The sequence below is a fragment of the Phaethon lepturus genome, unplaced genomic scaffold, assembly GCF_000687285.1.
Source record: "Phaethon lepturus isolate BGI_N335 unplaced genomic scaffold, ASM68728v1 scaffold44733, whole genome shotgun sequence".
In the NCBI taxonomy this organism is placed as follows: domain Eukaryota; kingdom Metazoa; phylum Chordata; class Aves; order Phaethontiformes; family Phaethontidae; genus Phaethon; species Phaethon lepturus.
Genome location: NW_010532223.1, coordinates 13534 through 29349, shown reverse-complemented (window position 1 = coordinate 29349; position 15816 = coordinate 13534). Strand labels below are relative to the sequence as shown.

Sequence of the window (15816 nt, the reverse complement as noted above, 5' to 3'; positions counted from 1 at the left end):
CCCCCCAGCCTGTATTGTTAACAGGGGTTGCTCTGTTAATATAGGATATATAGAATAATGTTTTGTTTCATTTTCTGAAAAACTGCAAAACGAGCTGATACTGCGATTAAAGGCTCCCTCTTCTGTTTCTAGCTGCTATTGCACATTTTCTTTAACGAAGGAAGACTTAATGCAGGTTTCCATGTGCTGTGCAAATAGTTTTGTAATTTCCCGTTTCAAAACGCACATATATATTTGATGTTAGAGGAGGAGGAAGACTTAACAGACGATATTAAATATCCCTGTTAAGCCTGGGATCAGGGAAGGAGATTGCTAAGGAGAGATACAGGGCTCCTGGAGAGTATCTTTAGAAGCAGGGTATTCTCACAGTATCTTCCAGTTTCCTTCATTTTTCTTGGATCTAAACCACTGTTAAAATGAAGTCTTCCAAGCATAATCTTACCTGAACAAGAAGAGGTGTTGTCATTTATGTCCTGTAATCCCCAGGTTTCTGAAACAGAATGACATGCAGAAGCTTATTGTCAGCGACAGATGATTTTTTTCATTATTTTCACGGCATCTGAGCCAACGTGAAGTTTGCTGTTGTGGAAATGTTGCTTCATCTGCAAATGTCTGGCTGTAAGTTAATGCATGTTAACCACGTAGTCATTGTAGCTACAAATAACTTTGTGCTGGTGAGGGTGGTGACTCAGGCCACTTCACAAGAGTGGACTCAAGTAAGAACTAAATGTATTTTTTAAGTAAGGAATGAATCTTCTCCACTCTTTGAGCAAAGACAGGGTCCTATTTGTACCATTTTTTACTAGCTTTTCATCTTCCTCAGTGAGGAATTGCAATACTCTTGCAAGACGCTGCGAGTACGCTTGTATTTGGTATCAAAGGTAGGACTGAGGCTGGGATGTAGGTCTTGAGCTGCAACCCATCACATCAGGTGTCAGGAACAGCTGAGAGTGCTGAACCTGTCCCATCAGTGGGGCTGCATCCTTAGAGGAGATGGTGAGAGCATCTGCCTTTCATTTTACTGCAAAATTCTCATGTCAGTGAACTGAAGAATGAAGAATGGGCAATGCTTGGACTCAGTCCCCTGGCAAAAAAATCTAGATACTTTGGAATGACATTATTAAGGAGCTTTCCATGGGTCAGCAACATCTGTAATTTTGGTTGTTGCAAAGTGATTTTTCATTTGCTCTGTGAGTGGCATACTTTTACTTGGATAACCCTTAGAATAAAAGATATCAACGCCTGTTACACTTGTTTCAACGACCACTAGAAGACACAGCTGTGCATGTAATTAATAAAGGTACCATAATTAGATGGCCGTACAGTTAAGGCAGCAATCACTACTGATATCATACTGGTTACTGCCATACTTGTGCCACAGTATGACTTCAAGGAGTCTTACAGCTTCAGGTGTTTGAGATTGCTTCTTTCTATCTGAAAACAAGGATGCTTACACTTTTGTACCAAAGTGAACATATTTAAACACCCAACTGAACACAATGGAAACAAGATGGTAGCATGTACTTGCTCCTGAGAACCTGCCAGCCTTTTGTATCTGCCAATTACTCCAAGAAACATAAATTCTCTAGAAAAAGAGAGCAAGGAACGGTGGTGATATCATCATCACACTTTTTAGTTCAGGGATGAAAGTGCTTTGTATTATCAAAAGTACATCTGAAATCTCATTTAATACCATTCTCAGCATTTGTGTCAGTGTATTGTCCTGCTTTCTCTGGAAGTAGTAGAGGGATGAGGAACTTTTAAACAACCTTTAAACAATGGCAGAAGAGTTAGTTTGGAAAAAACTTTCTGTAAAGGTAAAATCTGACTTCACTATAAAATCACTGCAAGAAAGGCAGACAAATACTTGCAAAGGAAATTAAATCTTAAATTTAAAAAAATTGCACATGATGTCAGTCACTGACATTCTCCTTTTCATAGCTCAGGGTCTTTGGTCAAATATCTGAAAAGCAAATAACAGAAATTCATGTAGTTCTGATTATGAAGGAATTTCTTTTCACAGAGATACATGCCTCTTAGAAGGTACAATATAAATGTTAATATAAACTCTTAGGGATAGTGAATGTAGAAAGCTCACTAGAATCAGAGAGTTTGAATGCAACCTGTGCAACATTCTGTGGCTGAGAAAGGGTTTAAAGAGTGTTATGTGACTCTTTGAAGTAAAGAGAAGACCCACTGGTCACAGGTGGAATACTGTTCAGCGTGGCAGGGAGAAGATGAGACAGAAGCTCCGTGAATGTAACACCAGCTCTTTCAAGGCTTTGTTATGAGAGTACTTGGAAAACAGGATAAGAGCAATAAAACGTTACTCATCCTTTTAGAAGGCAACAGAGCAGTAAATTTCTAAGAGGATTTGTGCATGATCACTCTCTTTTCCACAGCAGACATGATAACTATTTTTAGTGGCACATAGACAAAGTAGGTAATAACTTTGTGGGCTTTCTATCTGTCAAAACTTTTACTTACCTGTTTTAACTCACTTGGGTGATTTTATTCCGGTTTATTTCCAGATTTTGATAACATATTTCAACCATGATGTGTATTGGTTGAGTAATAGTTCTGCAGTCACTTGTGTCTGCTTCTTCCCTTCCAACATCTATCTAATGTCTTTGTTTTTACACACTAGAGGAGTTTGCTGAAACCATTCAGACTACTATTATGAACTGAACTACATTCAGTTCCATTCAGACTACTTCAGTACATCTAATATAGCGGACTTGAAAGTGAGCTAAGTTAGCACAGACACAAAAAACAGGTTTCCCATAGCAGGATGGTGGGAAATAACGCACAGCATTGTAAGAGAACCTCATGCTGCAGAGTGAGACCCAGTGAGGTCTGCTGGAGCTCGCTGGAGTCCCCTGAGGGACTGTCAAGGGAGGGAGTCCCTTCCTGCAAACGCAGGGGCTGGAAGGCTGCGTGAGTGCTATGCTCGGGAGGCACAGAAGCAAGGACAAGAGCAGGGAGGACAACTGAAACAGAGGGATCAGAACAACACTCCATGGCAAGCGCTGGCAAAGGCTGAAGAATGGGTTTTGCCATTGTTTGGGCCGTGCCCAGGGAGACACAAGTGCGAGGGTATTCTCTGTCACCGTGCTGGACTTACATCTAGCCTCCCAGCATCTGACATGCCAGTTGATATAGGACTGTGGTATGAGACAGGAGAGTGTGTGACCACAGTGTGAGCCAGGAGACCAACATGAAGCCCATGGGGCCATCACGTTGTTTGACATGAAGGAACCCTACCGCTAGCCAGTGGCTTGGATGAGGTACCTGCCAGGAGCTCCTGCTCAGCAAAATTGAGGGATGGAGGCATCACAGCAGGGTGGTGTATCTTGCTGATAAACCTCAGTGTATCTGCACAGCCCAGTGTATTCTCAGTTTCTCCTCCAAATGGAGAAAAAACATGCAGCCCCAAATTCTGAGTAAACTTTAAGGTATGAAGAGGAAATTATGCCTGTTGGCTTTCTCTGTTCCTCCCACCATCTCAGCTGCTCTGGGTTTGCACATGTGTGCAACACGTCTCTGGGTCATTTCTGGTGTTCATTAAATTTGGAAAAACCACCTAATTTCCTTGACTTTTAAAAACAAATAAACCAATCGTACCTTAATAACATCTGCCTCTGGCTCCTAATCTGCATCAGCTTTTAACACTTAGGCTGGCTCCTGCTGAGACTTGCGTTGCTCCTGTGGTGTTGGTTCAGCTCTATTCCTAGTATCATAAAAAATTCTCTTTTCTAGAGCAAATCCCACAGAGCAACTGCAGCTGTAATAGCCGTGAGAACATCCAGGGAGGATTGCAAGCAGTTTCTGCTTTCAGAGTTTTGCTTTCCTGTAACCTTGTCCTGGAAATTAATGTTTTGTCTGCCTTGGACTTTTTAATGGGTTTTCTCCCTATTCCACTATTACTGGGCAGCCATTTAAACTACACAATCCTCTAGGAAAGCAGAGACTGTCAGAACTAGTGTTGGTCCCACACGACTGTTGGGAGATTTTTTTTTTTCAGATAACATAAGAATATAACTGGCTTTTCATGTCAGGCAAAAGCTAGTAACCTAGTAACCTGCTAGGAACAGTGGCTGATGCAGTTATGTAGGAAAGAGGACTAGAGTGGGGCAAGACTAGTACTTCCCCAGAATAGTTACCCAGTCTCCTGTGATTTGCGATTTGGAGATGTCTTGATGACACAAGCTTTTGTATTTAGTAGCTCTCAACAAGTATTTCTCAGGAATTTGTCACAGTAAGCAGTTTAGTGGCTTAAAAACATTCTTCTGCTTGTTTTGAACTAGGGTTTGCTGGGGATTTTTTTCTCCTTATTTTTGTATTGGAAAAGACCATGAATAATTACTTCTTACTCACCTTCTCCATGCCATGTTCAAGTGTACGGACTTTAGTATGGCCATCTATGTCCTTCTGCAGACTGAGATGCCTTGGGTATTTAACTGTTTCTAACACAGAAGCTGCTTCTTTGCTGCTCTTCTCGTTGTCTTTTCTAATCCTGCTGTACTGTTTGTAAGATGAAGGAAGGAGGACCGCCGTGATACTGAAAAAGTGGGCTTCCCTTGCGTTTATTTGGTGGCATAAAAACGCTTCTGTTTTTCTATTTTCTATTTCTTTCCTAATCCTCTTTGTTTTCAGGTTCTTACTGAACCAACATTTTTGCTTGCAGTAACCGCGAGATCTCATTCATGAATCCTAACACTCATACACATAGCTGTGTACATAAAACTGGTTTTCCCCGTTTCAATTCATGTTTATCTCTGCTGAATTTGACATTTTTCTTTCAGTTCCATGAGGTCCATCTACATTCTTCACAGCTGGACTTTAACTTCCTCTCTCTGTATAGCTTTATATCAACAAAAAACCTTTATCCCTTCATTATGCATTCCCTTGCCCAGATCAGCAATGAATATGTTGAATAGCACTGGCCCCAGGATTCCTGTGTGACCCCATTGATGGCGTCAGTTCACTTGTAAAACCCAATAATTTATTCTTTATTTCTTATCTTTACGTTAGCCACTTTGTGAGTCTTTTCCTTGTATCCCATGGCAGCCTAGTTTCTTTAAGAGTGAGGAATGCTTTCTGGAAACAAGGTGGACAGTAATCAGGGAGGTCACCCATCATGGACTTCTTCAGGGCACACCAGTAAAGTTGCATTAAGCCTCCTCTTTACTTTTCCCTAGTGTACTGTGTTTAGTCATGTTCTCACCCCTCTGGTTTTTAGGCTGGTCTCTAGTATGGACAGCAGACTTAATGTTCAGCATCTCTCTGGATACTGCCTGGCACCTCTCCATTTGTCATTGTACCTGCCAGGTTTCTGTGCTGTGGTCCTGAGGCAGATTTCAGCCAGTGGCTCCCATTGTTCATCCACCTCAAGTTCCTCTAGAGCTCCAGGTTGAATACCACCCAGTCCTGGCTTGTTACAGCTTGTTTTGAGGATTTGCTCTACAACATCTTCTACTTACACATCAGTCTGAGACAGATCCTTCAGCATGTCCCTTTCTCTGTCCTGTGGGAACCTCCCCAAGCTCCACAATAGTGAAAACACAGGCAAAATATTTATTTAGGTTTGCTGCTACAGCCTTGTCTTTAGGCACTCCTTCTATTCCCTGGCCACCTCCTGGCCCTCGATGCCCTCTTCAGGCTTTTTGATCCAATTGCATTTGGACAAGATTTCATGCATATTTGCAGATTGCTCCTGTAACTGTTCTGGAGATTGCATTAATCTGGTCTTTTCCTTCATTTACCCTCCAAACAGTGGCATGGGCCTTAAGTGCTTATGAACTTTCTTTTTCCCACAGCAGGTAGTAGTTTTGCGATGCTTTATTAAGGACCGTTAGTGGAATATACAGCCTGAATTCAGCAAAGCATGTGCCTAAGTCCCGTTATTTAAGCACTTAAATTCTCTGCAGACTTTTTATAGCTCTAGCTAACAAGCTGTGGGCAACGGGTATTTATTTTCTCTTGTATTTTTCAATGATATTACTTCTCGTTTAGCTTGTTGTTGATAATGCAGACCCTTATGCAGAACTTGCGTAGTAATGCAGCGGTGAAACACCTACATGTGTCCTGGATCAGTCAGGTGGGAGTCTGTCTCCCATGAGTTCTGCAGCTTTGGTAGTCGTTGCTAGCATGAGATCTGGAAGCAGCAGTTCTTCAGCAGGACACTAAGGGGCACCCCCAGACTAAAAGAAGTTTCCCTCATTTTTTTTTATATACATACAAGCTAAGAGAAACCTTTATTTGCCTCATTTTTATATATTGATTTAACATGAACAGTGCCCGGAAGTGTTGAATCAAGTCAGTTGGGAGTGTTTTTTTTCTGTTGCATCTTTTGGTAGGTATTTATTTCAGCACTGGTGATAAGGAAGGTGAGTTTACTTACCAGTTATCTCATGATGGACCCACCCAAGCACACAGCTCACAGACAGAGCAGAGAGGATGGAAAAGATGTAGTAAGCTCAGCATCTGGAGCCTTGGTGGCCACCCACACATCATGGCATGGCCAAGCACATGTACAAGCCTGTAGTTGTATGGGCCAGGGGCCTTTGCTTCTCGGAGGCACTCCTTGCCACCAGAGAGCTAGTCACACCAGTCCTAGGAAACCCATTCCCAAAGTAATAGCTGCTGTGTGGATAGTTGAGACCAGGAAGGAGGAACTGAGGCAGGAGTCACTCAACAGCCCCCCCAGGACCAAGGAAAACCTGTGGAACAGGGGGTACAACATTCTCCTACTGCTACCACGTGGTAGGTGACTTGGCCACCATCCTGTGACACAGGATCACCCTCTGCAAGGAGGGGTCCCGGTAGTTATGAAGCATAAACTGAACCTAGCTGCAAAAACCTTGTGGAAGGAACTGGATGTTGAAGCAAATTAGGACGAAGGCTGCTGCACATTGATAGGAGCTCGAATTAAGAAGAAACATGAGTTGGTCAGAACCAGCATGTCTCAGAAGGGTGGATTTGCCTTATCGGTCAGTGGATTTAACACAACGGAATTATTGTCTTGGCTTTGTTCAGAAGGTGATGTATTGCCAAATACTAGCTGTAACGTGAGCTACCAAAGCCAGCTGGCACTGGATGCATGTTCTCTGGTTATGGGGTGAGGGGAGAGATGCTCTGTAAGGGGACCCCTGCTGCTACCTGAGGTAGAGCTTGCTCCAACTCTGTGTTTACACTGGGGTATTTTACACTATTTTGGTATTCTTCCTTGTTGTAGACAGACTGCATTAAAGTGATAAATGGCTTGGCTGATACATGGCTGGATAGATACATCTGCTTCAGAGGCTTACAAGGAAGAAAGGATTGTATAGCCAGAATATCGCTTCAAAACTCCAGTTTAGGCACTTTTCCAGGTAACAATACATTCCTGTACAACTTTATATGGCCTTCACTGGCTAGTAACGGGTGGTTGCTCACAGAAGGAAGAAATGGTGGCTGATTTTCTGGGAAAAGGAGAAGGGAGCAGTAGGTGGTAACCCAAGTCAGTACCTCAAGTACAGACAACGCTCCAATTTCTGTCCTAAACAGGTATTACAAGAGAAATGACCACTATGGGAATGAGCAGAGTTCAGTGATCTGGACATTACAATGAAAAAGGCATTTATTTATTTGGAAAAGAAGTGTACAATCTTGTCCAAAAGAGGACTCAGCAGAGAATGAGATCAGGATACACTTCAGTTGGGCAGCCCTTGAAGTGTAACCCATTAAAAAAGATGCCTACAGAGTAAACCACCAAATTCAGGTGGCAAAAGCTATTAGCAAGAACTTTAATAGCTCTTTGCTATTCTGCTGTCTGTGGGATCACAGCAGTTAAAACAATACTGAAGATGTGAACCAGAACCTGTGGGGAAGGGACATGCTTGATGTAAAGGGATAAAGCCATCAATGACCCATATATGGAAAGAAAACACAAATGAAAATGCTGACGATCCTAATAATGTAAAAATGCTCATTATAACTTAACAAGAAATACTGGTTCAAGTCTTTTATAAGCTCTTTAGTTTATATTAATAAGTTCTTTAGTCTAATGTAGGCTAATCTAATATAAGCTTTTTAGTGTACAGTATCTCTGTCCTTCTGTGCCTTGCAGTGTTCCCTGTTGCTTTCCATCACACCTTTAGCCACTTTGGGGGTACAACATTGATTCAAAACACATGCATCCCAAGAACAGTGTGAGTTTGGGAAAAATAAATAATGACAGGATGTGGGTGGGAGGCTGACTTGCCTTTCCCAGTGCAATAACTATTTATGAGAAAATATTCCCCCTGTGCATTCTGGCACATGTTGAGAACCAGATGCCCTAAGTATGAGATCCTCCCACTTAAGCTGAGCAGTATTTTAGTGTGGCTTAGACTGTCACTTTATAGATTGCTCTGGCTTAAAGGCAGCCCGTGTTACATTGTCTCAAGAACAAACCAAGGCAAAATCCTGATGAAGAAGCCAAAGCTTCTCCTTCCCAGCTGTGGAGGAAGAAGTCTGCTGACCTATGTCAAGGCCTGCCTGCTTTCACGCAGGACAGAACTCTGCTCAGTTTTTTGAGGAGCAGAGACCAGCGATAAGATTTTCTGCCTGTGGTCTGACTGCCCCATGTCAGAGACTTTACGGAGCAGCTCCATAAAGCCTCCCAGCTGGGTGTACCTCTACATTACCCCAACTAAAATTAAAGGAAGCAATCATAGCTGGTTGGGTACTTTCTCAAATTTACAGGGCAAGGAACAACCTCTGTCTCTCTCAGCAGCCTCCAGTGAAATCAGAGGGCTGACTTGTTCTGTAGCCTAGTGTCTACAGCTGCTTGAGCAAAGATGGCAGAATTTGGCCCTATAGAGTATTTGTGACGTGCCAGGTGAAAAATCTGCCCGTTTGCTTCTGACAGCCATTGATTTCGCAGTGCGCACTTTAATATTGAAATACTCATTAGGAGAAGGGCACCGCTGGAGCAGTCTGCAAGGGGCAAGCACATAACATGAAGGAAACACTAAAACCTGGGTCTAGATTGAGCGAGTCAGGGGACAAGCTGCTTTCAAATTTATTTCTGAGTTTGAGTGAGGAGCCAAGACTATTTGAAGGGAATTTATAAAGTCAACAAAGTCAAACTCTCTGTGGTAGTGTTGGTTGGTGCAAAAAGGGACAATGGACTGCAGCTTGGGATGCTCAGACTGGATATTAAGGTAAACAACTTTTCCAGGGAGGTAGTGCAGCACTAGAGCAGGTTACCCAAGAACTTGTGAAATCTCCATCCTTGGAGGTTTACAAGATTTAACTAGACAAAGCCATGGCTGACCTGGTCTGGCATTGGTGATCATCCCGCTTTGAGCAGGAGGTGGGACTAGGCACCTGCAGAGGTGCCTGTCCACCAACACCACTGTGATTTGGCAGGTTGTGACGGACAAAGTTTGGTCATGAATGAGGAAGGCACCAATCTTCAACATATCTACAGTCATGCTGCAGTCCTATTCCCTCTGTCAACCACATGTCTGGTGCTGCTCCTGTGTTTGGCCTGGTGGAAACCAGATCCAGGTTTCCAAATCCCCCTCCAGGGGTGGATTTATGGGGGAATGGTGGTTTCTGACACGGAGTTGGGTCTTGCCCTGATACAGAAGTGCTCACAGGCTGTGTAGTTATCTTCAGTGCCTATCAGATATCATACAAAACCAGATTGTGGTGGAGTTTTGGATGAAGGATTAAAACCAGTTGATTGATAATCATGAATTTTGAGTAGCCTCTGGGACCTGTGCTCACAGGAGTTAGGAGATCTCTGGTGTCACTGGAGCCACTGAGCGGGATTTTGCTAGCCAGGGCAGAAAGGGATGGACACAGCAAATTGCATGGACCTTGTTAACAAACAAGTTCAGTGCAGCCATTCCCTGTGTACATGTAATCCACTAGCATGGAATAGAGAGTTTCTTACACAACTAACTGAAGTGAAAGTAGCTCCTGAACGAGACTGCACAGTTTATATCACTTATTGAGCTGATGTCCTGGAGATGATGGAGGAAACTCTTCTTTTGTCTGTCCTGAGGATGGCAGCTCTGAAAGTTTATACTTGCTTCCTGGAAGTTGTACCTCCTGTAGACTCTGCTTAAATAATTAATTTGCAATATTCATTAGCCAGAGGATAAGTATAATATATAGACAAACAGAAGGATTTTATACTTCTATATTGACTCAGCCATGGGTTTTTTTCTGGTTGTGGGTGAAACTGTTGTTCAATAAATGGGAGAAAAAAAAACACAACAGGATTTTGATGTTTATCTGGTTAATATTTCTGAATAATAGTTATAAGCATTAGTGAACCACAGGCAAGTCATAGCCCTGCATGACTGTACCTACATAAGAAGCTCCATGCTCCTCCCCAACTCTCCTCTGGCTCCAGGAGGGATTAGGTTCCTCTTGTTGCATATCAACATTTCCAGGCTTGGTTTCCACCTGGACCTTTTCTAAAATTTACGCCAGCATTGTGTCCCCCATTCCTGGTGAGCACTCATGACCACAGCGATGGCAGGTGAAGGCGTACACCCTGCACACAGTATTGTGCATGTCCGCAGGGACCTCTAACCAGAAGACCCTGCCTACTGCTTCAGAAAAAACACTTCACACATGGTCACCTCCCATACCACTGGCATCCACCATTTTTTATGTGCCCCCCGCCTTTTCCTCCCCTTCTCCCCGAGGCACAGCTAAGGCCCCCCCAGGTTGTGGAGACTTGTCACAATGGCGCACATGGAAGAAACATCATGTCTGGCGGCCAGGCAGGCAGAGGTGTGGGCTGAGACCTACTGTGGCACTGAGAACTACAAGTGCCTGGAGGCTTTCAGAGCTAAAAACAATGCCCGTCTCCTTCTCTTTCCCCCTGCCTGGAATAAAAGTGAGGAGGAGCTGCAGCTGTGTGCCCGCTTGCTGTGACCTGCACAGCTGTGCTGTCTGGACATGCGTGTGCAGCAAGTGGAAGGTTTTACTGAGGGAAAGCAAACCCGAAGCAAGGAGTTTTCAATTTCATGTGGCTTGTTGTGTGTGGTTATTTGGTATTTTGGGTGGTAAGTAGGCACTGCGATGGAGAAGCTGCTGTTTCCTGCATCCCCCAGCCATCACCCCCGGGGTCAGCGAGTCCCTGGGCTCGGGGCATGGAAAGCCCTCCTGAGGGAAGATCACTTGTTAAAAGAGAGATGCTGAATTGCAGTTGTTGTGCAGGATGAATAAAAATGAAGCCAAGCCTATTGATCAGTGCACACCATAATTTCAGGCACACCTTCCTCTGAAACTGGTTTCCTTGTTTCCTCCTGAGGACACGTGTACTACAGCAAGGATGTCATTCAGCAGAGGCCAACATTTTAAGCTTGCAGAGACATCTGACAATAAAGGTGGGTGTCTCGAGGGGTTTGTGGCAAACTCACCTACCAGCCTACCCCAGGCACCCAAGTATCTTTGAACACTGGCTGCATTTAGGCTCTCAGCTGTAGAACTGCAAAGAGACAGGTTAGAAAGAGTTCTTTTGAAAATGGGGGAAAGTTGTTTTGTACTGACTTGGTGACTCTTTGCGTTTTCTAATTTTGAACTTCAGGCCCCCGGATGGGCATTTTTGTACACGGTCAAATGATAAAAAATATCTCATACGTTCCACACACAGCCCTTTGCTCTGCCTCGTGAATATTTTAGTGACCCATTTGCAGCAAGCGGCTTTTATTGAACAGAGTAGGTAGATGCAGAGGGAAACAGAAGCCCCGTCATCCTTGCGACAATTATACATCTGTCTCTGAGTAAGCCACCCTCTCAGCCTGGTAAACAAGAGCCTGTGCATGGGTTTTGAAAGGAAGGTGACCATCACCTTCTGTGATCTGAGTATTTTCTTGCATATACCTCAGTTAGCCTGTAAAGCAGGTAAGTTTTAGCCTTTGCACGGTGATATGGTTCAGGACTCTGGTTTTACCGTGAATTTCATTCTGGCTTTTTAATCACTTTCCTGGGGTTTAATCAGTATAATGTTTCCCTTTCACCTGATTTCTATTTTTAGTTATTTTTGGAGTCAGCTACTCAGCAACTAATTGCATTTCCATCTTTTTTCTTGGTGGTGCTTCCCTGTGTACCTTCTTACCGCATGCTCGATGAAGCATACCCGTGGGGGTCCCTATCCCAGATTTGTTTATTCCCAGTAATTTATGGGAAAAAAGATCGGCTGAAGCAAACACGAGCAAATAAATTGAAAGTTGATGCTTCTATCCTTATTACTGATTACTTTCCTCTAACCACCTGAGAAACTGGTGTGGAGCTCATCCACTTTGGCCACTTTTGTTTGTTGATCTCATTTTCTTGAGAAAACTTTTGAATGAACACGTAGGAGGGTGTGCCTTTATTTTCCCTGTTTTCAGCTATGGGTATGAGAGATTTCCTTTTACAGTAGCTTTGCAAAGTGGATGCACAGTAGGTAATTTTCTTAAATAAAGGCCTTCCTTTCTGTTTATCTTTCTGAAGTAACTACTAGTGAGTTCCGGACAATGTTTTATTTTCTAACAGTCTAGCCTTGCTTACACATAGCTGGATGGATCAACTGAAAGCCCTTTTTTTCAGAACTGGTAACAGTTTCTCTCTTCAGTTAGCTGTCCATTCCTTCCCTGAGACTGCCCTTTGGTTTGGCTTCTGTGCAATGTCACTGACTCTAGATCTTTGCCCTGCAGCTCTCCCACTCACTGCTATGTCCACGCTGCTGGAGGACACGATGGACGCCTTGATGAGGATTTTCCATCACTACTCTTGCAAAGAAGGAGACGGATACGAGCTCAGTAAAGGAGCACTCAAGGAGCTCCTCACCAGCGAGCTCACTGACTTCCTTTCAGTAAGATGCAGCTCCTGAACCTCTTGAGTCACTGTTTCATGGGTGGGATAAGCAACTATCCAAGTGTTCAGGAATAGCATCTCCTGCAAGGTGCCTGCTGCCACAGCCTCTCAGATGACAGTAGTCTTTGTGGAGCCGGACAGAAGGAGATCAAATGTCCCATTTCAGAACTGTGTTTTCAGAGGTTGGTCCAGCCCAGGTGCCCTGCCATGTGCCACCAGCAGCAGAGCCAGGTACTGTGCTCTGCTTACTCCTCTGCATTGTTGAGCAGAAGGGCAAGGGCAGCCTAGAAGCAGTAGCAAAATCGATGCTAAATCAGCCTTTAATCAGTTTTTTGTTTGTTTGTTCATTTTTAATAATAGGGCATAGATAAGTCCTTTGAAGAATTAAATCCAGCAACCAATTCTCATGAGACAAGAAAGTAGTTTGTGCACAATGGCCACGGACACAGTGCAGCTGCTTGTGTGCCCTGCAGAGAGATGCTAAGAAAATCCTTTCAGTGATAAGCTGCTGGTCTGAATCTCGCTTTGCATGTTTGTTATGTTCTGCATTACATACCATGGGTGCTTCTTATGGAATAATGACCAGATTCATAATTGTTTTTCTTTATCCACTTAATTGTAAAAATAGTTGTGGACCATACCACCACCAATTTTACCTTGTATCCATTTCCTTGAATTGGGTTTTCTTCTAATCTTGGCTGTGGTGAAAATCTGGCACTGGCTGCCCAGAGAGGTGGTAGATGCCCCATCCCTGGAAACATTCCAGGTGAGGTTGGATGGGGCTCTGAGCAACCTGATCTAGTTGAAGATGTCCCTGCTCTCTGCAGGGTGGTTGGACTAGATGACCTCTAAAGGTCCCTTCCAATCCCAACTATTCTGTGATTCTATGATTCTATTTATTTCTTATTGTGAGATTCAGTGTTCTTACTCTCACTGAATAGGATGTGGTGTTTGCTAAGTAGAGATCTTCTAAATATGATGAATGGATTTATAATACAACCACTTGTGAATAGCTTGTTGAAAATCTAAGTACTGTTTGTTAAGGGATGATGCAGAGAAATGCACATTATAGATCCATCTTGTCAAAAGAATCCGTGCTCAGCAGCTCCTAAAATCTGTTTCGTTCATTTCAGTGCTGTTTTAGTACCTGTATTCCTTCTAAGAGCAGCACTGTCTTCAGTTTCTGTTGCCGTGCACTTTTGGGACTCCAGACCTATGTTTTTAATGCTGTGGCTCGTGGTATATTACTATTCAAGTGCATATTTCATGCAGCCTTTTGTTTAATAGCATCAGGGCTTGTGACATAGCACTGGGTTGCACTGCCCTGCGTGTCAGAATTACACATTCAAGATCTGCACAGCTAAGTCACTTTTCTTTCTCTTTATGGGAAAAGGACCCCCTTCAGGTTGATAAGATTGTGAAAGATCTGGAATCCAATAAAGACAATGAAGTGGATTTTAATGAATTTTTCATTCTGGTTGCTGCTTTGACTGTGGCATGTAATGATTTCTTCGAAGAACAGCGAAAGAAAGAGGAATTTTAAAAATGCTCAGTACAATCAATCTCTTGGCCACAAATGCAAGCAAAGCACCCTAGTTAGGTAGCCCTCACCAGCGCCTAGTGAATGCAAACCATCACCCCTCTAACTGTTACTTAGACACTTACAGAGCAGATCAGCAGCTGGTGTAAGCTGGACCAAAGCCAGCTGACAGTACTCGAGATCTGGCTTTTAGTATTTTCAGTCTTTGCACTGCATGCAGCTGTAACACGCACTCATCAGTTGCGCAGGTCAAGGGCTTGGGGTGACAGATGGTTGGCAGGAGTTGAGAATTCAACTTAAATGTTAGTGGGAAGTAGAAGGCACAGGAATGCTACTTATGTTCTTTCTGAATTAGAAAATTTGGAACGAGACATAAAACTTGCAATTTAGTTTTCAGTCATAGAGAATCACAGAATCATAGAATCAAGAGAGTAGTTTGGGCTGGAAGGGACCTTTTAAGGTCATTCTATAACAACCATGTTTTTGCATCTCAAAAAGAGCAGACTGGTTTTTGCTCAGCTCTGCTTATTCTAAAGCTCTTTTCAGATGCTTCTATGTACCTCCCCACACTCTCGTATTTCAGATGTGGTCACAGCTGTCTCCTGCTGCCTGAGCAGACGGTACCGCTTGCCATTGTTACGGGTTCATTTCCCCCACTTCCCCAGCTTCAATTTTGTTGTCTTGGCATTACTGCATCCCAGCAGTCCACCTCTTCGTTCGGCATAAGTGAATTTATTCATACGATAAATGATTCAAATATCAGAAAACTGCTCTGAGGGCTGATGGAAGGACTGGGTCTTCAGGGGAAATGTAAATGCCTTCTGCTTTCACTATTCTGGCACCCTTAAGAGGAGGGCTTTTGGAGGACCACTTGTGGGGGATTTAACAACGGGATCCCAGGGTACAGCTTTGTAATGTGAGTCATCTTATGGAACAATTATTTCATCTCACACTGATCCAACCCTCTGCATGGAAGTGGTGCAAAAGGGGCAGTGGGACCCCACAGCCAGGTGTGGAGACAGTAGGACAATCCCCTTCAGTGTTAAGCTGCTCTTGGGTTGAATTAAGAGTACTTCTACACTCCCGTTTGAATTAAGCAAATTTTTGCCCCTTGCAATGTTATGCACCTCAACATCATTGCAGTTGTTGGAACAGGTTGGCAGGAGTATCAGCCAGAAAAAGTAAGACTGCTTTTATGGTTCCCAATGGGTCCTGCAAACTGTTACTAGTCTCCAAGCCTTTCCGCTTCCTCCAAGGAGAAGAGAGAGAAGAGCCACTTAAAGCTTCAACCCCAAGCTCAAAGGAACAAAATTGTCCCAGTAAGGACCAGTTTCTTCATTATGACTTTTGAGCAAGAGGCTTTTTGGAAAAAGCTCCAGAAAGTTCATAAACCCTCTGCTCATCCCTGATGAGCCCCTAGACACATA

General features: G+C 43.5%; 1 protein-coding gene across 1 annotated transcript; it reads left to right on the top strand.

The window, feature by feature from the left end:
• The first annotated feature begins 12706 nt into the window (after positions 1–12706).
• On the top strand, positions 12707–14392 carry S100Z (S100 calcium binding protein Z). The gene is made up of 2 exons (XM_010284762.1): positions 12707–12848; positions 14235–14392. Exons 1-2 carry the CDS (start codon positions 12707–12709, stop codon positions 14390–14392), a joined length of 300 nt encoding a protein of 99 aa, XP_010283064.1.
• Positions 14393–15816: the final 1424 nt, after the last annotated feature.

What these genes read in the sequence shown, in the direction of transcription:
- S100Z (XM_010284762.1), top strand. Translation starts at nt 12,707, where the DNA reads ATGTCCACGCTGCTGGAGGACACGATGGACGCCTTGATGAGGATTTTC. An exon ending in GCTCACTGACTTCCTTTCAG is followed by an intron (nt 12,849 to 14,234) that starts TAAGATGCAGCT and finishes CTTTCTCTTTAT; the next exon opens with GGGAAAAGGACCCCCTTCAG.